Here is a 25,674-nt window from a genome sequence, read left to right as displayed (position 1 = left end):
CACACACACACACACACACACACACACACACACACACACACACACACACACACACACACACACACTCAAGCGCTCTGTGTGTGCTGCTTATGTTTCCTTTGAGTATCTGTTTAGATAAAAGCAGTACATGAAGACAAATCTGCAGAACTTTTGAAATGATTGATTTCTTTGATACTTAAGAGACTCAAATTCCTATAAATAAATAAAAACTGGAATTTCATAATCTCAACATTAATTAATTAATCATAAAATTAAAACATGGCCTGATCTCTATCAACATTACACACAAGAGACAAAATAAAAAAATAAAAAAAATCTCTAAAATGGTTTATAGTACTACCTTTACCTACAGTTGCTGCAATACACTCATAAAGTCATAATCGAATCAATTCTGCATCACTCAACAATGTATATTTTACTGAAATGAGAAATGAATCCTGATCAATGTTTTAATAGTCAGATTACAGTAAATGCTATTCCCAGCCCCAATGCGCTCCCTCGTATCTTAATAGGCTTCAGCATCACTTAATAATTTCATTTTATTTAAAAGAAGTTCTTTCTTTTTATTCGTATTTTCAGTAACTCTGCAGTCAAGAGCCTACCAAGTTGTAGAGTGGGGAGTGATCGGTTCCGTTCAGACATTTAATTTAGAAATTACAAGCGGAGAGTCAGTCTGTTCTGTTACTGTAGGGCAGTTTGACATTGGCATTGTGTTTGTGAAAAAGGGTATAATAATTCTTCTACTAACATTAAAGAAAGGCACACAACCGTAACCATGGTAACTGGTCTCACACAAAAAATGGCAACAGCTTTGAACCGCTTAGCCTCCAACAAGTGTAGATAAAATGACTTTAATACAAAATAGAAGTTACTAATATCATAGTTCTGTCTCTGTAGAAATAGATGGGCAAAAAGAAATAGATGATTTTGTGTTAAATAAAATGGGCAACCTCTTTAACAGAGCTGTGTAGACTTATCTCATTAGCCTGTCATGCCTATTGGTTTTAATGAGACATAGTAACAATGAAAAGGAGACACTTTAAGAGCCAGTGAAAAAACGGGTGTGTGAACTTCTTTACTTATGTATAGAACAAAAGAAAATACAGCAGTATCTCTAAATGTCAAGGTATTCCTTTAACAGGTCCCTGGTGCACACCTGTCATCTTCCCTTTGGCTTCCAACAAAAGCTGCCAGGGCTCAGTTATAGCCTTACAGGAGCAGGACTCAGTCACGGTTGGCAACAGAGCCCAAATCTAATTCTAACAACCTACTTGCCACAGTAACAGAAAGCTACATCTAAAGCAAACTTGGGTACGGCACTCGAATGTGGCGGCGACAAGAGTTGGGTGCATGCATGTTTAAGAGAGGAAATGGAAATCGGTTCTCCTCTAAACAATAGAAACATCAGTGCAACAAAATGGTGCAGCAAAAAGAGAGGATGAAGTTGGAGGAAATAGAGGTGAAGAGTAGGAAATAATGGGGAAGAAAACAAGGGGAGAAGAGGATATGACATTGGAAAGACAAAAAGGCAATTAGTGGGTAACAATGGCTTACAAGGAAGGGTAGAGCGAGGAAGAGATCAATAAAAAAAGGAAGTGAAGAAGATGGAAATTCAAGAAAGAGAAATGTATGTACGGTGATTATGTGAAGGAATAAGGATAACAGAAGTGAGACTATGGATGGACAGACAGATGGATTGATAGAAAGGGGAGAAAGTCATTTGATGAAGCTTAAGATCGGATTAGTGATGACATTCATTCTAAATGAAAGTGTCTGTAAGTATTAGGTGGCTTGACGTTAGCTGTCTATACACGTGAGACAGTGTGTGCTTGAGAACAAGTAGTGTGGGAAAGGATGTGTCTGTGAATATAATATTGTTTGTGAACAAGTATGAATAAGTGCTTTTCATTCTTTCTTCTGTTTATACGTGTACTTACTGACATGCCTTCATTACATTAAAATGTGTGTGTTTTACACATTATTTTTATGATTAAACTATTAATTTTCATGGGGTGCACTGAAGTTACTACCATGACTGCACAAAGTACATGTCGTCATGATTAAATAGCACACCAGTTCAGATTTCACTTTTATAGTCATTGTTATTATAAAAAAATTATAAACAGAAGAATCAATATTCTTTCTTTTGACAAACACTACCAATTTAATTTAAATATTAAATAACATATAAGCGAACTGAAACAGTAAAGACTAACAGTTTGAATCCATCTCCAGTGCTTCTTGCCTTGCTTCACACATCTGTCTAGTCTCTTGCGCACACAATTTATCTACCTTCTCTCCATCCTATCAGCAAACTCTCTCTCTTTACCATCATCATTTAGCCTATTTTTAAAGTTGTTCCTCTAACCTTTGCAGTCCTGCCTTTCCTTCTCTCTCGCTGGCACCAAACATGCCTTCTTCTTCTCCTCTTCCTTTTGTCTTTGGCCAACAGTTACAGCTGTTTTTTCCGCTTTGTATGTAATAGTGTGTTTATAACAGTTATGCGGTAATAACCTAGTTAAAATAGTCCTCAAAGATAAAACATCATTTTGGTCCAAATTTGGTTTTTATGCTACTTCTTTTGGTAAGCTACATATTCCATCTTTCAAGTTAAATGTACAGAATTCTTTAAAAAAAAAAATGTAGTCTCCAAAATAAAACAAAAAAAATTTAAATAAAATATAAACATTGTCATCTTACAAGTTAATCTAAAGCTCTAAAAATAGCAATTTTGGTTTTCTGTGTGTCATATGCATTCCTTGCACATTTCAGTCCAAATATACAAGTCTGTGTGGGTGGCTGTTTATGTGGATACAGTATGAATGGAAATGTGTCTACACCCATCTCTTTCCAGCAGCAGTTTAGCAAGCACATTGCTCCGGCATTGAGAAGACGGAAACATGCAGGAAGTAGCAATTATGAGGGTTCAAAGCATTTTTCATGGATGATTTCCTTTGGCAAAACAAAGGAACAAAAGGGTTGAAGGCAAGTTAGCTGAAAGAGAGAAGGGGGACGTGGTGGCGGTGAAAGGACAAGATTTTTCTGGGATTAAAAAAGAAGGGAGGTGGAGAGAGCAAAACATCAGAGGACATATCAGAGATAGAACATCTGGAAAGAGACCAGGAGAGAGAAAAAGAGCTCTCTGTATACAGTGGAGTTGTTTCAAAGGAGAAAAAACATCTTTTTAGGACACCCTTTTAGGTGTATTTAAGATGAAACCAGATGCATGAGGAAGAATAGTTAAGGACAAAAACGAGGGTGCAAAATTGCATCTGCAAAAGTAAAGCACATAAGAGTAAAAAAGCCAGAAAAAAGTTTTTTTTCAAGAATTTATTTTATTACCGCCATAAGGTTTTCCATTAAATGCAAACAATGCCATCTTTCATTTTCTACAAATACCTAGAGGACACTTTCTGCACTTGAATGTGTGTAAGTAGCATGATACTTCTCAGTTGTCAGTGTCCTAAAAAGGTGTATAAATATAGTTTCTGGCATCACTGTCATTAAAGCAGCTGTCAAATTATATTAAAAATGATTTTACACAACTACCTTTTCCTTTCAAACCATTCTTGGCTGTCTTTATCTACTTTTTTCATCTGCTAAAAGCGAATCCTTATTGGCACGTCCACAAAACCAAGTGGTAATTTCAGAATGAATGGGCTCTCTTTGCAATGGGTTTTATGGATTCATTCTTGCATTTATTTATTGTATCGAATGCCCCAAAGTATTCACATAATGTATGACATGTATAGGAAGAAATGAGCTGTGGCTATTGGGAAAATGAAAGCAATGTAACTGCCTTCATCAAAAATATAATAATAAATAAAATGGTAATAGATACGTTTTTTTTATTATTATTATTATTATAATAACCATGGGCTAATCTGAATTGGATTGGTTCCCTATGAACTTCTCTTTCATTTTGCAATTATGTCTGGCATCTGCTAAGAAATACCCCGGGTTTAATAGGGAACTGATAAAATGAACTGATAAAATATGGAAACTTGTGAGTTCAGGTAGTCATAGAAAGTTTTTTGTCTGTTTGTTGAAAGATGTGAGAATTTTACTGATCTTCATATCAACCTTTTCAGCGAGAAACTGAATAAGTATATTCGGTTTCCAGTGTCAAAATATAATCAACTGACTTAAACTGAATCATAACTGAAAAATACTAAAAACTGTGTTAACTTGATAATCTTTGACTGAGAGGATAAAAGGATAAAAGAGTAGAAGAAGAGAGGTTGAAAGGACACTAGTACTACTTCACAACACACACAGAATTCTGCCCACACAAATAGATTCAGTTCAACCTCTATGTTCATCTAGCCTTAGCTCACCTTGCCTCCCATTCTCTTTTTAATTTCCTCTCTTGCTCCCCCTGCACTTGGACATGGAACACACACACAAACAGACACACACACACACACACACACACACACACACACACACACACACACACTCCAACAACACCAATAGGTGGGAGGCTGTGAAGCTTTCTGAGTGTATTACACAGACCATTAGGCTTGTTGAATGGACGGACGCTGGAATGGGAGCTGACAACGGACTAAATGACAGGGGCTGGAGAGAGACTGAGAGTTTAGTAACCCAGATGTAGCAGGGACATAAAGCAATATCAGCCTACTCTACTGTACCATACAAACAAACACATTCAGAACACACACAGGTGCAGGCATAGACAAATTCATTCACCCAAACTTCTACAGGTATACAAGAAGAGAGACTATAAAAATGATGTGTACAAACACACAACAAATGCAGGAAGTAAGAGCTGCAGAATAAATGAGCCCCCAAACATATGCAGTGACAGATGGTAAAACAAATGAGAGAGAGAGAGACAGACAGACAGACAGACAAAACTCCCACACACGATGAAACACTCAGACCGAGAGTGACAAAATAACAAACACATCTATGACGATCACCTCAGGGAGTGTGAAGTAGGCTAATAAATTTCCATTAATCACACCTTTGAAAAAACATACACTACTTAGAGCTATTGGCAGATATCTGTTAATCTATTCCTCACACTCTGATGAAAACAAGTTTTGGAAGTAAACAGAAAGGCTCTGGAGACCAAGAGAGCAAGGGGGCAGCTGTGGATGTGTCCTTTGAGTTCATGTTTGTGTGTATGTGTGTGTATCAGTGCATAAAAATGCATGTGCGTCTCTTCATCTGTGGGTTGAAGATTTTGCGTGCATGTTTTGCATTTAACTTGTGTATAGTTATATGTTTGTGAGGCTTCCACAGCATCACTTGGTACAACAGCGAGTTACCCCCTGCCAGCATTCTAATTTACTTACTATTCTGCCTTACCCGCAGGTAAAACATGAAGTAGTGAGGAAAAAAAAAATTTAGTCCCAGTGTACCACCCCAATAATACCTCCAGGCTACAGTTTCTTAATAAGCCCCATCATTGTGTCAACAAACAATAAAACTCCATGGTAACCTAACTTTGTCAAAAGTTTGTGTAAGCTGACCTGATTTCACCTCGCTGAACTCACTGGTAGAAAGCACATACAGATGTGCAAATGTGCCATGTTGGGTATTGTAGACATCTTTTGAAAGAGTTTAAGGTGATCAAGAAACTTTGCCAAAAAAGCTGCGAGTGAAAAAAGTTGTCGGTTTTTATCAGGTTTAATTCTGCATTTAGAGATTTTGGTGTTCATTTTTTTTTTATTTGTCTTATTTGTTCAGACTGCTTCAGACTTCAAACAGCTCTTGCTCCTGAGGTGAGAAAATACAGCCCACACTTAAAATACATGTGGTTGAACTAATTAAATTAAATTCAGTTATCTAAAAATTGTATTTAAACATAGTAACTAGTTCCTATTATCACCATGATAACAAAAATTAACGTGCACTCCCTATATAATGATTATAGTAATAATAGCAGTCATAGTAAAGACCAAATGGTTTTGTTGTGCCAACAACATGATAATACAGCTTTGTGGATTCCACTTCCTGGTGACAGAGGAGGTGTGAAATTGATATACCACATTCACACCTTTACATATAGAAAAAATTATATCTTTATCCTCCTAAGACCCGAACTCTTCCATATCATGCATTTTTAATTTCTCTTTGAACTTTGGGCATATTGGGAACTGAAGAATGTAAAAACAAAGAATTGCCAAATTATTATTTTTTACCTTATTTTTGTTCCTGACAAAAATGAGATGCACATATGAGGACATTGGTCTTAAATTTTGATAGAACAGTGCAGTATAATGTCCTTGTAAGTGATATCAGGCCGCTGTAGAGCAAAATTTAGTATTTTGGTCTAGACAACCCAAAATGTGATGTCCACATATGTGGACGCCAGGTTAAATAAACAAATGCAGTAATATTCAACATGCAAGCAGCAATATGCAACATGAAGTCACTTTCTATTTCTCATTATTACACATTTTGCAAATGAAAGCAAACTCTACACCAATGTATGAGCATGCAAAAGCTCTTTAGCGTCTGCAAACTAGTATGTAAACTACAATGGTTTGTGTGATTTCTGCATGTAATAAATTGTTAAAAATGGGAATAACACCCTGCCCACAGATGGAGAAGTCATCATGGAATTTATATGTCTTGCATTTATGGAAAACACATCACTGCAGTTGATTTTGTTCCCACTTAGTAAATAAATGAATGATTTCTATTTACAAAGTTGTAGTTTCACTGGAAAACTGCCACTGTTAGAACTTATAGACCTTTCTCAAGGGCATTCTAATTGTTTGTAGCTTCCCTTACTGCAGTGGTTCCCAAACTTTTTTTTGCTGGGCCCCCCTTTGTTTTAAAAAAAAAATATTTGCCCCCCCCCCTCCTCGCCCCCGCCCACGCACGCACACACACACATGCACAACCACAAACACATCCTCCAACCACACACACCCACATTTTGCTCCATTGTTACGGTTCTGGGTCAGTGTTGACCCAGCATTTTGAGTTTCTTATATTTTGGTTTATTTTTGCATTATGGATTGTTTTCTGATGTTCTGGTGCTTTGTTTATTATTATTATCATTATAGATCTGTTTCTGTTATTCTTGGTGAGGGATCAGTTCTTAGGTTTTGGGTTCTCATGTGTATTGCAGTTTCTGTTCAGTGTCTAGTCTGTCTCTCAGTGTCGTGTCTGCATCTTTATTTAGTGGTTCTTGTTTCCTGTCTTATTGTGAAAGTCTTTGTCTTATGTTAGTGTGTGCAGCTTAGCTCCCCCGTCTCGTTAGCCCTGATCTCCCCCAGCTGTGTCTCCCTTCTGTTACCCATTCCCTGATTACCACCCTGTGTATATTAGCCCTGTGTTGTCCTCAACCCAGTGTTGCGTTGTACCATCAGATTATGCCTGTGTCTTTTTTGGTCTCAGTGTTCAGTCTTCACTTCATGTTTTGTTTTCTTGCCAGCAATAAAGCTGAGGTTTTGAGTTGCATTCCGTTTTCCGAGTCCTGCATTTGGATCCTCATCTCCACCTGCCCGCCCACAGAGCCCTGACAGTTTGTCCGTGATTTAAACAGCCCAGCGCGTGCTCTCGACGCAGGGAAAACCAATTCTGCAGGGGAAGCCAAAGGGAAGATATGCTTCACCATATTTTCGAGTCTTTGGCTTAGAATGAAGTTGGTTTGGAAACTTATTCAGCTATGCTTCATCTCCTGCTTTGCGTTTGTGTGGGCGCCCCATGCTAGTAGTGTCCAAGCGTTGTTTTGTTTTTTCCCTTTTCATGCCGCGCCCCCCCTGTAATGGCTCTGCGCCCCCCCCTAGGGGGCGGGCCCCACACTTTGGGAAGGTCTGCCTTACTGGAACATATTTCTGTACTTTTTACGTAACAACAAAAGTGTCTTATTAATTTTGCTCACCTCCAACGCTATGCAGCTCAGTCTTCATGAGGACTTCTGTGTCTTCCTTTCCATTTCTTCTTGCCCCTGCTTTTTTTTTCTGTGTCTGTATTTTGCCCTGTGTAGCACCTCCTTCCAGCTCTTGGCAACTACCAGTTTGGCACAGATGCATTTAATCACTCAATCAGCCTCAGTAGCATATCTACCCCAGTGTTTATTCAGTGCTCGCTAGATTATTCTGTGTGCTTGTTTGGTAGCAAACTTGGTTACTTTTGTCAAGTTTGTTGGTTCCTTGTATGTTTACTGCTCCTGACTGAAATGTTGAATCCTGTATGCTTGGTTACTCGACTTCATCTGTTGTTTTCCGCACGTGCCTACTCTGCGTCTGCTGTGCTCCCAACATCCCTCGCGCTCTCGGTCAGGCTTTGTCTTTCCACTGTTTTCTTCTCAGCCAGACCTGATCTAGTACAAATTTCTCCTGTGACTTTGTTCACTGCAAACTTCAGCTTACTTCAGACACTTCTCACTTTTTTTTATGTATTCATTTGGCAGTCTTCTCTGCTCTGAATTTTTAACAACTAGTCTGAGCTACTGAACTCCCACATCTAAGTGCTTACGTATTCCCTATTTCACAGACACTCACCTACCAAAGTTATTTGTAATTCTTTAAAATGTTAACATTAAAGCAGTCATCCAGATAAAATGAAGCCACATTAATGATAGAAGTGCATTGCTTTAGAAAATACAAGTCCAGTGGTTCAAAATGTTGGGAATTTACTCACCATTCATTATGTGAATGATGAGTAAGGGTGAGTAATTTTACTCTAATTTTACTCACCATTCATTATGTGAATGGTGAGTAAAATGGTGAGTACCTCCTGTGGGACAGAATATAAAAAAATGAAATAGAATAGACAATTAAGTAAGTGCATATTATGTGGCATACATGTCTTCTTGCATCATTTCATTTATGTTCCTTTCAACTTGACTCCTTCCAAACTGATTTTAGTGGTTCCTGCATGAGCCTCCAAACTGTTATGCTCCCTTATTAGGGCCAGGGTGTCTGCAAAACAATAACAAAGTATCTGAGTAAAAACAATGTCAAGACTTTCTTTCAAGGTTTAATTTGCATAGAAATTAACTTGAATATGTTATTTCTCTCTTCCTTTCAATAAACACGGACATTATTGCAAAATACTTTTCTGTTCTCGGATAGAAACAGTCTCACTTATAACTGTAGACTGTATATAAAAAGATGGATATGGATATGCCTATTGGTTATTAAAGTCCTGATGTGCAGCTTCAAACTGAAGATATAATGAAAGGGAGTTGATCTGACTCAAAAACCGAGGGACTGTGTATGCTCATATGCTAGCAATTTGACCATCGCAGTAACGTATACTCAGGTTTATCAACCTTCAATTAGTTAACCCTTTAAGACCTACCACAGAATCACATCCGCCAGAGCTTATCTTTATATTTTTACATGCTGCAGTGCCATTTTCAAATTCAAATTTTATCTGTCACGTACACAGTCATACACAGTACGATATGCAGTGAAATGCTTGGGAGCATTTTTGGGAGCATTTCAAGTTGCTATATATACATCAATAAAACCGTTATAGCCCAAATTTTAATAATATGTATGCATTAAGTCCATAATAACTACATAAATTGCAAAAAAGTGCAATAAACTACAAAAAAATTAAAAATCATTTTTCCTTTTCTTTCTTTCATTTTTTGCCAAATTTGCCAAAAAACAGCATATGCATCAAAATAAACTATTTCCAGCAGCGCAATTTGAGTTTTAAGCATCCCAGAAACTATTCAGAAAAGCATCAAGTCAAACATGACTTATAAAAAGGCCAGTATAGGCTTATGAGGCCCCGATGGTAAAACCCCACCCCAAAAAAACCCCTACATTTTCCGCGAAATGACATCACTTCCGGTTTCGGGCAGGTAATGGCGGACATGCGACAGTTCACGCTGACGTCTATTCCAACGTAGGAAGTGTTATGAACAGCTGATCGGATCGGCAAAGCGTGTTTCTGGAATATTATGTTTTTGTTGCTTCAAGCGCTTTTTATGCAGTTTTTGCAAAGCCATTTGTGGAAGGAAACCATGACTTAGGACAAGCTGATGGCATAAGATGTAAGTACAATTCCTCCTGTTTCATATGCAAAAAAAATGATTGCGCTAGCTTACATGGTTCTGGTTCTACAGGGATTTAAAAATAGTTTTGCAACCAGAGGAGCGGCCCAGAAAACAGGTTTAGGGACTTCCTACTTTAGCCCCAAAAGCTCTGTCCATCTTTTACTACAGTCTGTGGTTATCACAGAGGGACAGTGATTTCTGAGTTATGAAGACGCAAAGGTGAGAAGTAACAATAATTAAAAGAATAGAAAGCTCACATAGACTAAAGTGTTGACAAAGGGAGAGTGAAAGAGACAGAAAGAGAGAGAGAGATGACAAAAGGGGAGAAGACAATAAAAAAAAAAAACACAGGAGGACTGCAAGAATCCTGAGAGGATCTGTCAGCTCTCGTTGGCTTTGATTTTAATGGAAGCCAGCGCTCCCCTACCTCTAACCCATTTGGCCCTAATTCCAGCACTGCTTTCCAAACTTTTTAAACTTTAATGGCCTCTTCTTAAGTGCCAGCTGCTGACAACATTGATTTGGCTTTAAGCCTTGCTGTCCTGCACGCCTTTATTTTCTCCTGCAAAATCGACAGAAACATCTATTTTCTGCCATCCTTCTCCACCTCCTGCTCATCCGATCCCCCTTCTATCCTCCCTTCATCCGCTCTTCTCTGTTCATTTGATGGTGTCAGCAGTCGAGGAACGCTTGTATGAGACTGGATGAAAAGGAATGCTTTTGGATAAAGTCTTCTTTTTAGAATGTATGTATTTTTTGTTTTTAAAGAAAAGCTTGGTTGCCATTCAGTTGTGAATCTTTACAGAACAGAGCTGAGATTTTTTTTTCTAATGTATTTGAATATTCCTGTGTGGTATCACTGCAATACCTTTAGGTGTTGCCCAAAGTGGAACACAAAGGGAAATACGGGTCATGATAAATGTTCTTTAATAAGTAGGTGGATTTACCAGGAGCCCATGTAAAAAACCCAAACAACCTTTATACCCCACCAAACTTACTACTGAAGGAAATTCAGGGATTCAATCTGATGGTTAACTTATAAAAAGTTTAAAAATTTTAAAAGTTGAAAATATTAGTTGCTTAAAAAAAAAACTAACTAAAAAGCAAGTCCAAGTTCTGTATTAGAACAAGACCCCAGCTCAAATTTATAAAAAGCTGAGAATATTGTTGAGTGTGCATGCGGTTCATGCAGATATGAAAGAAAACACTGTAATATGTTTATTTTCTTGATCTTTTAACCAGTATAGACAATTCTTTCGGTTTCACAGGGTCATGTTGAGGTGGATGTGGTTAACTGGGGATAACTGGAAAAGGTCATGCAAAATGCAAAACCACTGTTGGATGAAGCAGTAAAAGAATATGAAATTTATATGAAAAATGTCACTGATTGTAACATTCATAAATGTCAGAAAAAATGGTATGAACTTGAATCTGTAATCTAGGTATCAATCAGATGTTCTTCTATACGGATAACACATCTCCTCATAATGGACCGTTTTCAAATGGAGCTTCTCTAGACATTGCATCATTGGGCTTCATTGTGATAAAATGGCTCCAGGGTACAGTATGATCTTTAGAATAAACCCTGGATGCCATTTGTTAAAATTATTTTTTTTCCTGCCTTTCAAGCTGCTTATTATCCCGTCTCTTTAGGGGCCAGATTTACAAGGGCAAATTAACATAAAGTCTGATGATGTGATAATGTGAGTAATCTAACATAACAGTAATCCGTCAATCATAATATATAAAGGCATAGGTTCTACAGATGTGTTTCTCTTGGGAAACAGAATGACAGCACAGACCAAGGAGAGACATCAGAAGGAGAACATTTTTATGAAAGAGAAACTACAGAAAAATACTTTGCAAGTACAAACTGCTCCACAAAAGGTACGTCTGGAACATCATCGTGGGAAAGGCCAGTGTTACCCATATGGAAAAGAAATAGTAAAAACTTATAAAAAACTTGCATACGTTGTGGCCTACTTCATATAGTGAATCATATAAGGCTTATATGATTTACTCATGAAAGTGGCCACTTTCTCATTACTTTCATATATTGTTTTAGGAAGTATCCAAAACATACAAGTTTCATTTATATAATTTTTCAAGGGATCTTATATCTATTTACACTCTTGTATGCTTTTCATACAAGTTTCACACAAGACAGATACAAACTTTATAAGATTTATACATGATGTGACGGAGTTACACCGTCCCGGGCCGCAAACAGCTGATCTGGGCGCATACACGCACCACCACCATTAGTTGTACAATTACCGTGGCTGCGCGTCTTTTAGTCGACCTGGAGGATAAACAAAAAGGGGTGAGAGGTATATTTTGAGTAGGGATGGGTATCGAAAACCGGTTCTTGTTGAGAACCCGTTCCCACTGTTTCAATTCCTTGAAATTGTTTGCCATTTTTGCAAACGATTCCCTTATCGATTCCAGTCGCCCCGAATGACGTCACGACGTTGGGGAGCGTCATTTAGCTGGGAGGAAACACGGCGCCTAAGCGACTGAAACGATAAAAAGTTTGGTAAATAAGGTAAATAATCAACTAACAGTGCATACTATGTTAGAGCGATCTGCCTGATTACAAAACCTGCCATTACTGTGCATTTAGGTGACCATGATGAGAGAGACAGACAGAGTCTGGCTGGCTCAGATGCTGGCAGTTCTCGCTGCAGTCTACCGGTAGCGTCTCCTTTCAGGCCATGATAGACGAATGTCACCGAGCAGTGACTAGGTTTGTGGTAAAAGGCTTGCACCCATTTGCCACAGCAGATGCCCCCGATTTTCGGTAAGTGAATGTGTTTAATTGTAGGCAGGGACATTACTGGATAATTTATTTTATACTTTGTTATTGCTACAGAAGAATATTTATTTTATCATTTTACATTTACAATTTTTTTCCCCTGGGGACCCTGTGACACCCCATTGAAGAGCCGTAGGCTATGGATCTCTTAAGATCTCACTGTTGGGTTTGTAAGGCCATGATACTCCTAAATTTCTATCTTGTTCAAAGAGAAGATATAAAACAAAGTTCTAAGCTAATCGATCTTAGTGTTCTCCTTTTTTAAAAAGAATCGATAAGAGAATCGATAAAGAATCGAATCGTTAAACAGAATTGAAAATGGAATCGGAATCGTGAAAATCTTATTAATACCCATCCCTAATTTTGAGCAGAGGGTGACCAACATATTCTTTTTTGCTTACCTTTAATAAAGCCGGTCGCATACTCTCTGTGATCGCCAATAAGACGAGTGGTTATGCAAGCCGATGGTATGGTGTTCTGGGGTTCAAATAGTGGGTTCGCACGCGCTTGAAAGGTCACATGAACTGCATTATTTTTGTTTTGTTTTTTTTGTTATTGTGAAACACTGTAGACTGCCTGGAAGTGGCCATAAATGTCTGTATATACATATATATGTATTGTAGGAATACAGCTGGAAATAAGCTGAGGAAAAAAAGAGTGTTTTGGGAAAAGAAATGGTGAAGGGATGACTATTATGCCTAGTGGGAGGGGCAATGGGTTATAAAAGAAGGCTGTCAGGGCCTACCTGGGCATTATGTGAGATGTTACAGAGAGGGTATGCAGACTGGCTCAGCCGCTTGTGTTTTGTACAGATGTTTGTTTTGTGTTGAATTGAGTTAGTTTTCTTTTTTTTTTTTCTTTTTTTTTTTGAGTTAGTTTTCTATTTTCTTTGTAAATAATCTTTTTGTGCACCTGGGAGGCCGGCCGAATAAACTATCCACACTGAATGCTTCCTGACTACGCCTGCATTTGTTGGGAGAAGTTTAGGAGAGGACCCCGCGGCACATATATTTTCCATGTGGGTAGAGGCACTCTAGATGAAAAAAAGTGAATGTTATTTGGAAGAAACAATACGAAGGTGTTTCATGTGAGAGCAAATAAGAGAAATTGGCTAGACAGAAAACACTGCGATACATAGTGATGGATGTTGTAGGTTACGTTTAAAAAGTTTAACATCATCATACTTAATTTATAGGCTTATATGATTTTAAAACATTAACAGAGGAACACAGTTTGGAACCAGATTTGGTGACACTGACTTCATTAAAAAAAAATAGACAAACTGAGTAGATGAGACTGACATTGAGGACACAGTATGATAGAGCTATCTGGCTATGCCTGTGTGTGCTCTGGTCAAGGCTCAACAGGCCACAAATGAATCCCTGATGCACTGAATTGGTTGACTCAGGATGACAGCAGAGACTCTACAAGCTCAGGGGGGTGAATATGAACTGGATGACCAGCATTTCAGTGTCCCAAAGGCCATCAAAGGCAATCATGAAGGCAAAAAAGTAATGCAATAAATATGCCACTTTTTCATATCTTATTTGACCTCTTTTTGGGTATATTTATCATCTATCTTCATAATGTGCTCTTAATTTAATCTATTTTAAAAACAGCATATTTTTAACCTTATTTAAAATAGTGTAAGCCATGAAAAATTTATTAAGATTTGAACAAATTGACTTCATTTTACTGAATGCACTACTTTGGATAACCTTTTACTTTTGTTCGTTTTGTTCTGAAGATTATGCTCAGCACATTACACCATGTGTGCCTGGTTGTGTCTGAATTTTTCTAGTTCTGTATATTATATGATATGTGTTTTGCAATTATGAGATTGCCAACTTTTATGTTTCAGATTTATTTTTTGCCCGTTTCCAGATCCTTATTAAGGCTTAATATAGCACTTAGGTTTTATCATCCCAAATGAAAAGTCACTTTTGTTTCTGTTCAAACCAGACTGGTCTTTATTTAACTGCAATCTCTGTTGATATTTCTGTGTTTGATCCATGTATTATATCCACTCAAGCCTATGTGGATTTTGTCACTTTTATTATACTGTGGACATTATCACTCTCTTGAGTTTAGCAAGTCATATGAGGTAGAAATAAAATGGAGAATGGTACTGAGGAAAAGCCTCAAGCCAACCCTTATTTCTTTAGGTTTTTCTTTCAGGGATCTATACTTTCTTCTAATTTTTTAAGTGCTCTTGAGCAATGGTTTATTAACTTTTTTGGTTTCTTTTTTTTGGAAATTTCACTCATTTTCAGTCCGGTCCTTGTATCTGGCCATTTTCAAGGGAATGTTTTTTCTTTGTTAGGGCACTTAACACTGACATATGAATTGTTAAACATAAAAAGGCATCTAACTAAATGACACATGCTGATGTCCAACGCATTATAGATGACTTGGGAAAAAACTGTTTTCAAAAACACATATTTTTTCCCTTGTTGAAACTGGACAAGAGGTGGACAAAAGAGGAAGTGGCAGATTTAAAAAAAAATTCTACAGTAAGTGAACAGCATCTGAAAGTCATTAAGAAATAGAAAATCCAGCAAAGACACTGGACCTGAGAGATACACCTGGCCCATCTACTGTTTACTGAATGTAATGGTCTCAATGGAAGTGTTACTCCCTGTTTCTCCTTAAGGAAGGAAAAGGCTGAGGTAGTCTTACACAACTTACCCAAGAACTGGACTAAAAATCAGTGGGAACTGGTCTCATGGAACGATAAAATGAAATGTGAAATTTGGACCAGGTGGCAAGGCAAGGCAAGTTTATTTAGCACAATTCAACAGCAAGGTGATTCAAAGTGCTTTACAGAGACATTAAAAAACAAAAACAAATAAAAATCATGATTTAAAATGGAAAAAAAGCAAGAAAGGAACAGTAGATAAATTCAGTAGTTGAAATGTAAATTTTGAAATTTAAGCTTCAAAGTAAAACCGTGCGGATTTGGTGGTTTATTCAAATGCAGCTGAGAACAGGTGAGTCTTCAAACTAGATTTAAATACACTGAGTGTTTCAACTGATCTGAGGCTTTCTGGGAGTTTGTTCCAGATACTGTATATGGAGCATAAAAGCTGAATGCAGCTTCTCCATGTCTGGTTCTGACTCTGGGAACTGATAAAAAACAGGATCCAGATGACCTGAGGTATCTGGAAGGTTCATACTGGGTCAGGAGGTCACTGATGTATTTTGGTCCTAAACCATTCAGAGCTTTATAGACCAGCATCAGAACTTTAAAGTCTATCTTCTGACGGACAGGCAGCCAGTGTAAAGACCTCAGAGCTGGACTGAGGTTTAGGTCTGCATCCATCACCACACCCAAATTTCTCACCCTGTTGGTGGTTTTAGGTGTAAAGATTGAAGTTCTCTGGTGACCTGTAATTGTTTTTCTTTGGCTCCAAAGACTATTATTTCAGTGTTGTTTCTGCTTAGCTGGAAAAAATTGTGGCACAACCAGTCATTAATTTCCTCAATGCATTTACCAAGAGCCTGTACAGGGCCTCGGTCTCCTGGTGACATTGTGATATATATTTGCGTGTCATCTGCATAGCTGTGATAGTTTATTTTATTGTTCTTTATAATCTGTGCCAGTGGGAGCATGTAAATGTTAAACAGAAGGGGTCCCAAGATGGAACCTTGGGGAACTCCACATGTGATACTTGTCTGCTCAGATGTGAAGTTACCTATTGATACAAAGTATTTCCTGTTTTCTAAGTATGTTTTGAACCAGTTTAGTACAGTTCCTGAAAGACCTGCCCAGCTCTCCAGTAGTTTGAGTAATATGTTGTGGTCAACTGTATCAAATGTTACACTGAGATCAAGTAAAGCCAAGACTGACATTTCTCTTCTGACAGGAGGTCAACACCACGTGTCTAAAGCCATATAGAAAACTTGGTGGAGGATCTGTCATGTTTTGGCTGGATTTCATCCAGTGGTTTTGGAGATCTTGTCAAACTTGATGGAATTATCATTAAGTACAGTTAGCCTTTGCTCTACCATACAATGCCAGCATCTGATTGGCCATGGCTTTATTATTAAGATTGACAATGATTTTCAAACATACTCCTGAAGAATATAAAAACACAGTGAAACACTATCATTCATGGACTTCTGCAGAGTTTGGAACTCAACATTGTTGAAGCAGTGTGGGTTCGTCCTGACCGAGAAGGGAACAAAAGACAGCCAACATAAAAAGAAACCTTGGATGTCATTCAAGAACTACTTTATGAAATCAGAAGAAATCTTGCTTAAGACATTTCAGGCTGTTTTGAAGGATAAAGGTGGTCCCTTTAAAATACCAACAAGTCTCTTCAAATTGTACAAACTTGGTTTTGCCTTCTATACTATAGTTTCATCATTTTTGCACCTATTCTTTATTTTTCTAGTAAAATGTAAAGCAAAGATGATTGGCTCCAGACTTTTGCAAGGTATGTATTTCAGACTGAAATCAATGCAGGCAAACCTAATCCATTAAATAAGTAGGTGGAAACTTTGTAAGCTTCAGTATTGACCCATGATTAATGATTCCATGTGAAGGTTGACATGAAGCCACAATGCTTTTGACCAGGGTGACACCCCAAATATAATGTACTCCTTACAGAAAATAAATACAAGCTTAATAAGTTAATTCATTATGAGGGGTTCCCAAAGAAAAAAAAATCATATAAAAACCGCTACCACCATCTTTCATTTTCTGGAAAAAGGTTGATGATATTTCAAAATGAAGGAATTGTAGTTGGACCCCGTGTATTTAGCCATGGCACTGGTAATTAAAGTTGTGGAGTTGCACCGTACTTGGACGTTGATAGAGTATTTGTGCTTCCTGCTGTGGAACAGACTCACTTTCAGATACAGTGATCAGCTGAACATGTGTTCCCTTCGGCTACTCTGTAGAAATCTGCAAAAGCCTGCCACAGCCTTAGACCCTTGCTTGAACCATTAGCATTATGTGCTCCTGCACTCTAGTAGTAAAAAACTGCAGCTTCAGACGGTTCTCTTAAGGATACTGTTTGGAGTTTAGATTTTACCATGATAACACGTTTTTCCACAGTAATTATTCTTAGATTCATTCACATCTTCTACTCAAGCTGTATTCTTTTCAAGTGTGACCTTATTCATTTCTATATTTTGATAATTTAAAGCTTTTTATATAAGCCCTCTTTAGCATTTCAAAACTTATACCTTTGGTGAACAAGGTTTTTCTTTCTGTTAATCTAAAGCTGACAAGTGCTGTAATAAAGGGTGAGGAGGTTGAGAAGCAGTGCACCACAAATCCTTCATTTTCTCAAGCCTTTCATGGTATCAAGTCTTGCTAAAGGCCCACACCAAAACCCTTGTTACACTCTGCCTCATGCTAATGTTCACCATCAATAGGGAGACATCTATTTATGCAGGGATGACAGACAGAGATGGAGACAGAAACAGAGAGAGATAATGGATGAACAAAGACCACAAAGAGACCAAAGACTAAACATATGAAACAGAGGGAGTGAGAGAGAAAGGAAGAGATGACAGAAAAGAGGTAAGAATTAAAATTCCCCTCCCCTTTTCTTGTGAAGTGACAGCTACAGTGATGTATAACCCTAGCAGTGGAAAGTTAATTAGATAGGCTGGGTTACTGAGAGATGAAGGACTGAGGGGCTGCAGAGGAGAAGAGGGAGGTGGAGGAAGAGAAGAAGATGTAGAAAGAGAAGGTTACACAAAAAACAAGAGGAGAAAAGAAAGGAGAAGTAGGGCATAGGAAAGGTGAGGAATGAGACAAATGATGAGAGAAAGAAAAATAAGATGAGGTAATAATTCAATGATAGACAGAATGAGAGACTTGCTGAAAAGTAAAGTTGTAGAGGGAAAGATGAAATAAGAGGGAAAAGCCTTGTCAAAATTATTTTCTTATTCTTTGAAGCTGTACGAATGTACAGAAACAACTACATGGTAGTCACACAAGCCAAATCAGAAAAAAATCAGCAATATGCACATATTCAAAATCATCTGTCTCACAATAAAACTTTCATGATACTCTCTGACAATGAACTTGGTTAAAAGACAATCTTAAATATATCATCGGCACTGCAAGGCAGGCAATTGAATGTCTCCTCTCCATGCATGACACACATCCTAACAACAATCCTAACAGGATAAAAACAAATGCCACTGAACTTGCAGACTCACGCACTCTCTGTCCCTAGAAATGTTTCACTGTTCGAATGAGTACCCATTCACTGGAACCAGACAGTCCTTGGGGATTTTTAATACTTCTGAACACTCAATAAGTTCATAACCTCCTTTAGAACTCCCTGTAAGCTTGCCATGTATGTCACACAGACTGCTGTCATCTGAGTGAAAACTATATGTTCTGAAAATCTCTTTTGAGTGGAAGTTACAACCCATGGGTAAAATAATAAACACACAAAAGAAATAATAAATACAACATAAAACGCTTTTTTATTTAGTAGCTGAACATTCTGGCTTCCCTCTGGCACTCCTCAAAAAATGTATTCATATTATTTTAATTATTAGGATGTTTTTTGTTTCTTTTTCTATTTGAAGTAAAAGGAAAAATATCCTTCTTCCAGGATAGATCCTTTCCTTTCAAAAGCAATTTTCTGATTGACATCCAGACTTTTTACTTGTCATCGTATTACTGAGCTGAAATGCCTTTTCTGAAAACAACAACAACGAACCCCCCCCCCCCCCCCAAAAAAAAAAACATTGCTTGGTGGGATTATCATTCTGAAAAAATCCTTCATCTTCATTAACCTAAATTTACAGCTAATGTTTGGACAGAATGAGAACATTTCAGCATGTACCTGTGCATTTACTGATAATGTAATGATTCCCACATGCTCTGATTCTTTATATGGCATAAAAAAAATCCCGATCATAAATGAGTGAGGAAAAGAGCTTGTTTTCTCAGTCAGCTTTAAAAGTTTTAGTATCACCTCTGCTGCTAAAGCAGATTTGTTATTCATCACTGTTAAACATTACTTTCATCCAGTCATCCAATGACCAAAATTACTTCACTTTAGTCCACTGATATCCTTTGATATCGTTTGTCTACCTGAATATTTTCCTTTTATAACCCTCTCATTTTGTTTGTATTTGAACCAAATCATAGATAGAACTGATTCTGTGTAGTAAATGATATTGATTTTTGATATTGGTTTCCTTCTTAGACTAGATGGATAATCCCTTCCATTGTTTCACCTGACAGCTCTGTTGTTGTGGTCATGCTTTCTTTCAGCGAGGTGCAATGTCTTGAAAGTACTTTAAATGCAGCGTATTAGATTTTTACAGTATTTATATTAGAAACAGATTAAAAGTTACAATTCTTCCCTCTATTTGTTCTGGAAAAAATATCATTAATTAAAATAATAATTTTAACTTAATCTGTTTGCTTGTGTCTTGTGGAAGATTCTTGGATTGTTAGTTGAGTTACCAAGTGAAGTGGTGAACCAAGAGTACGAATACACATAGCATAAGTAAAGTGGAACAAGTGAGCTGATGGGGCAAGCTGGAGTGACTGGGCATTGTTAAAAACACTGACAGCCTCTGCTGGGTGGAACAGGCAATTAACAGAAAAGTACTAGTAAATCTGGTTCATCAAACTCATGTCTTTAAACTGAATTTCTACTGTGGTGGTGTGGGTTTAAAGTTAAAATGCTGTTAGCCTAAAAACTAAACATATGCCAGGTTTAAATAAACCAAAGGTAATTTAGTATCTATGAAGTGACAGTGTTTCCAGTTAGCTGGAGATACAAACATTTTAAATAATTTAGTCCTGGCAATAAAAATAGTATTGTGAAATAACAGACACTCTTACAATTGTGCGGTTAGATACCTACATTATATATTTCATACGTCATTAAACATGACTTCAAAATTTGCACAATAAAGCACAATACTGTGGAAAATGTCTGTGCAATTTGTCAAAGCCTGATCTGCAATTACTGTTTAGATAAATGGACTATTGTCCAGATACAAACACATTACACTGTCTGCAAAACAGGTGTTTATGTTCATTTAGTTTTATTATGCCATTTTTACTATAACGACAATACAGTGCACTAAACCTCACCATGCCCTCTACACATCATCAACAATTTCACTCCTGTATAGTCCGTATGACTACATATATTGGGGTAATCCTATAGATGTTGTCCTAGCTCTCCCATTTTGTTATTATGACTACTGTATTCTTATCATATGCTAAAGTTAGAATTTGTATCCACAGTATCATGTTATATGTAGCTTTTGTTATGTACTTTTTCCAAGTAAGGCCCGGTGGAAGAAAAAAGATAAGGAAATGAGAATAAGGCAGTAAGAATCAGCAGCAGCAGAAGGAAAGAGAAGAAAGAAGAGAGAAGATTGTGATAAAACACAGGAAATGAGAAATGGAGAAGAGAACCCAACTTTTACCTGTTTGTGTCTGTTGGTGTGTGTGTGAGAAAATGTGAGTGTGTGTATTTATAGTAGAAGTCAGTTTGTGAGTGTGACTGACAATGACAGTGAGTGCAACGAGTGGGGGTCATTCTTCTGTTAATTAGTAAGTTAATGACACACTATGCTCCAGCGGACATGCAATATGGCAGGCTGACACACACTTACATACACACACTTACAGCCACACATAAGGATAATGGCTAAGTCTGCTTCGGTGCTCACGCAATGTGGCAGGCTGCTATGCAAAGAGCTTGACAGTGAGATAACAGGCTAACAATGACACTTCACACATACAAACACACACACAGCAGCAACAACTGACAGGGAATCTCATCAAACCAGCTTTAATGAAGTCACTTTTCCCAAATAGAAAAGAGGAAGAAAGGAGTGATGAGCAGAGGAGGGGAGAAAAAGGAGGACAAGGTCGCATGGATTGATGACGCTCATTAGCCTAATAAGGTACTTTAATGAAGCGGGCCCAACACTATAGAGTGCCACAGAGTCTAAAGAACACACACACACACTAACAAAAACACCCAACTGGTTTGTGTTCTCTTGTATTCACATATAAATATAGCTATTTTTGTCAGCTTCTAATAGAGCTGGGCGATATAAGGAAAATCTAATATCGCGATATCTTTTGGCTATATCACGAGACACAATATTTAGCACGATATTTTTTAAATAACCTCCAAAAAGCAATGTTATTTTCAACCACATGGTGCCTAAAATTGCACTTGTGTACTCATTCAAATCAACCGTTCAATATTTTTTTTCTACTTTAAATACAAAAAACTGAATTAATTAAAATCTTTCATTTTAACCGCTTTTTAACCATCCATTGCCCACCAAGGTTTTTCACAAATGACTATACTGTCACAGTATGTCTCTTTCTTTAACAAACAAAAGATCATAGTAAGGAAAAAAAAGGACATTAAGCAAGAATTCACGGGGAAAAATAAAACAACCGAAATTAAAAAGGTGCTCTTTTGAGCTTATAACATATAAAAATTGTAAAATAAAAAATGTGATGACCTCAAATTACAGAAACAAAAGTCAAGACAGTGGTTATAAAAATGACTGACCAAGAACAGTCACAAGTATCGCTGTTGGTTTATTTAATGTTTTCTTTGGTGTGTGAACAGACTGAATTTTTCAGTGGATGACTTTTCAGCTGGTGGAATACATTTCTGGTACGCCTACGTTTTGCAGGAATAGTTTAACTGCACATTTTGCAAATTATCGGATTTTGTTCAACATCCTCCTTGTAAAATCCAAACGACAGTGAGTCTCATTCCCTCACTTGTCTGAAACTCCCGCTGTCACCATATTGTCCCTGTCTGGTAGTATATAAACACCCATGTTCAACGCAGTGAACATTTTACGGGTTAATAATACATTCGCAGCATTGGCATAAAAAAACTCATAAAAAAACCTCAGTAAATTACCTGCAGACAGCTTAATATAACCATGGCAACTTATACTCGATGATTACAATAAAGCCATTTTAACCACTGTACGTGGAAAAGTCCACAATACATTGAGTATATTCAATATATCGCCCACCCTAGCTTCTAACTTCCATTTCTCTTCCAAACACTCACAGATACCCAACACAGTAAAACATAACAGTATGTACACAAACAGTTTTACATTCAAACACACACATGCATAAACAAATACAATGTAAGCTCACACTCACCTCTCCTTCTGAGGACTGCAAGAGGAGGTCTTTTCTACAAGATGCCGTAAAATCTCCCACTCCAGCACTGACCTCCACACCTCTGGGGGCCTCTAGAGTTAGGGTCCGAGTTGGGGATTCCAACCTGAGAACCATTAGCACAGTCTAGTCATGCTGGAAGCACTGGAAAGAATAGACACACGCACCTGCAAGGATTTGTAGTATGAACATGAGCAGGGTGATTTTAGGTTGATGCTTCAGCTGCCATTAGATGATTTTGTTTTTTTAACTTTCTCAGTGACTGTTTTGTGAACACAGTTTTTTAATCCACCAGCTTTTCAATCAAAAGCAATAAAGGTTCTTGTATAACAACTGAATATTTACTCTTGAGTGAGTACGGAGCATCGTACTCTGTAGGTAAACAAGGTAAAACATTCAATAAAATACAACTTCTTGAACACAAAATTTGAACTTTCACAGTTACTCATTTAATGATTAATGTACACTGAAAATTTTGGATAGAGCCCTACTATATTCTTAAGAAATTTCATGAAATCGATGAATTTGTGATTACTTTGTAATAAGCACTAACATAACCATGTATTTAGACTTCCCTGTTTCAGGGTTATCAAGTAAGCTCTTGAAAAGCTTGTTGAGACAGCCATTTTTGCTAATCAATGAATAAAAGTACACTCCTTTTTTAGTATTGCACAGTAAAGTTTCATAGAAAATTGTATTAAACTTTTTATTTAGTCTTTTTTTTCACATGTTTAATACATATTAAAATAAACAGAATGTAATGTTTACAGAGCGACACATCCATTTTCAGGTTTTGATAAAAAAAAAAAGCAATTTAATTTTAGTGAGCAGAAACGTATTTTTCTCTCAGAGAATACAGGTGCATTGAAGGGTCAGTAGGTAAGGTTGTGTGAAGCTGAAAATAATACAAGGTGATTAAACAGTTTGGTGGAGTAAGATAAGCACAATGCTTCGCTCAAGGACATATTGGCAAATTAAATCGAATAAAGAGCAATTTTTGATGTGAAGTATAACAAGTTACACACCACATACACACCAAAGACCAAATAACAAACATGTTTCAGTATAGGGGAAGTTTTCCAGACAAGCTTTGCTCAAGGGCACTTCAAAAGATTGGTTTCCCAATCCATACGGAGAGGCTGAAAGGATAAAGTGTTCAAGCCAAAGACTAAATTAACTGAACTCATGATGTTTGTCAGATCTGTGTTCAAAAAACAGATGGACGTAAAAAAGAAATAGGAAAGAAGCCCTTGGCCAGGAGCACTTTGGTGATGATATCAAGCTTCCACTGTTAATGTCCTCACTAGACTACAGTCCCCGGGCTAAAGTCATTTACTTTTACTGTGTAGAAGCTGAAAACTGTTTATTCACACAATTGACACACACACTGTGGTGGGAAAAAAATGAACAATTGAAGATTCAATCTGAAAAATTAAACAGACAGAAAAAAAAAGCTACTTTAGTAGTGTCATGGTCTCTGTGCCTTCACTCACATTTTCTCCCTTATTCTTGCTCATGAAGGCATAACAGGTTGCCACTCTGGGGTGTGGCAGTTAATCAAGACTGGGAGGCAGTGTACACCTGGTTTCCATTATTCATCCTTTGTATATAAAGACCACCTTCTTTCATCCACCTTTACCAGGTTGTTCAGCTGCAGTAGCAGTAATATCAAGCTTCACTTGTTTCATGCTTTCTTTAATTCCTTGTAACTTATCTGTTGTTTCTGTCTTTAGAAACCCCTTGGTATGTGCTCCAGATCTTCAAGGCTTTTCTGAAAAGGTTTTGTGGATCCCCCAATCTCACTGGAACTGGACACTGAACACTGACCTTCTAGCCCACTCATTAGTTGTCTGCAACAATTATTCACAGCTCAGATTAGCCTCTGTTAATAAACAATTTGATTTGCAGTTGTGGACTACATATAAAGGTCTATCCATTTTGAGTTCATTATGACAAAATGATCGAATGAGACACAGGAGAACCACAAAGGCACGGTAGTCATGTTTGAACCAGCTGGAAGAATGGACAAACACAGCTGCAATGATCTTGAATATGTACAAGGGGAGGGTGGTTTTAGATTGATGCTTCCGGTACAGGCTTTGCATCAATTAAAAAATTACCTTATTAACCAAGGATTATACTCAGTCAACAGATTATCTGCACATTGCTGGAACAAAATCACATCCCAAAACAAATTGTTGTAATCAGAGCTCTCCTCCAATCTCTAGCTTCACCAAGCACTTTTAGTTTTGTCTCAGTCTGCAGCTAAAACCCCTACAAGCCTAAAAAGATTCCCCACCTCCCTTCTGTGATGCTTCTTCCCCCATGCTTGAGGCTGAGGGAGGTTATATTGGTAGTGGGTAATTGCTTCAGCAATTGCTTCCTTTTAGTCATCAACCCTGCTTGTTTTCTATAGATTCTCCCCAGGTTAGTCTTTTAAAGAGAAGGCCTTTAGAAAAAATAAATAGATACATTTATTCATGAAAGTTTATTTAGCCATTAGGACCCATGCCTATTAATGATTTGTTAGCTGAGTTTGATGACCCCTTTACTCTGGGAGAGTGCTGCTCATAGACATGTCAATCTCTGGCAGCATACAGTGGGGCAAAAAAGTATTTAGTCAGCCACCGATTGTGCAAGTTCCCCCACCTAAAATGATGACAGAGGTCAGTAATTTGCACCAGAGGTACA

The 25,674-nt window shown here is 37.5% G+C and overlaps 1 protein-coding gene across 1 annotated transcript in view; it reads right to left on the bottom strand.

Moving 5' to 3' along the window:
* The window catches only part of LOC102210925 (zeta-sarcoglycan), a 360,423-nt gene that overhangs the window by 3,870 nt on the left and 330,879 nt on the right, over window positions 1-25,674 (bottom strand). Inside the window, exon 7 of the mRNA XM_005736302.2 lies at window positions 22,966-23,089. Coding sequence (XP_005736359.1) covers window positions 22,966-23,089 — 124 coding nt within the window. The remainder of the gene's footprint in view (window positions 1-22,965; window positions 23,090-25,674) is intronic.

Source organism: Pundamilia nyererei, unplaced genomic scaffold (genome assembly GCF_000239375.1).
Source record: "Pundamilia nyererei isolate P.nyererei 1_Seehausen unplaced genomic scaffold, PunNye1.0 scaffold00068, whole genome shotgun sequence".
In the NCBI taxonomy this organism is placed as follows: Eukaryota; Metazoa; Chordata; class Actinopteri; order Cichliformes; family Cichlidae; genus Pundamilia; species Pundamilia nyererei.
Note: the sequence above shows the minus strand (reverse complement) of the source record. Positions and strands in the feature narration are given on the sequence as shown.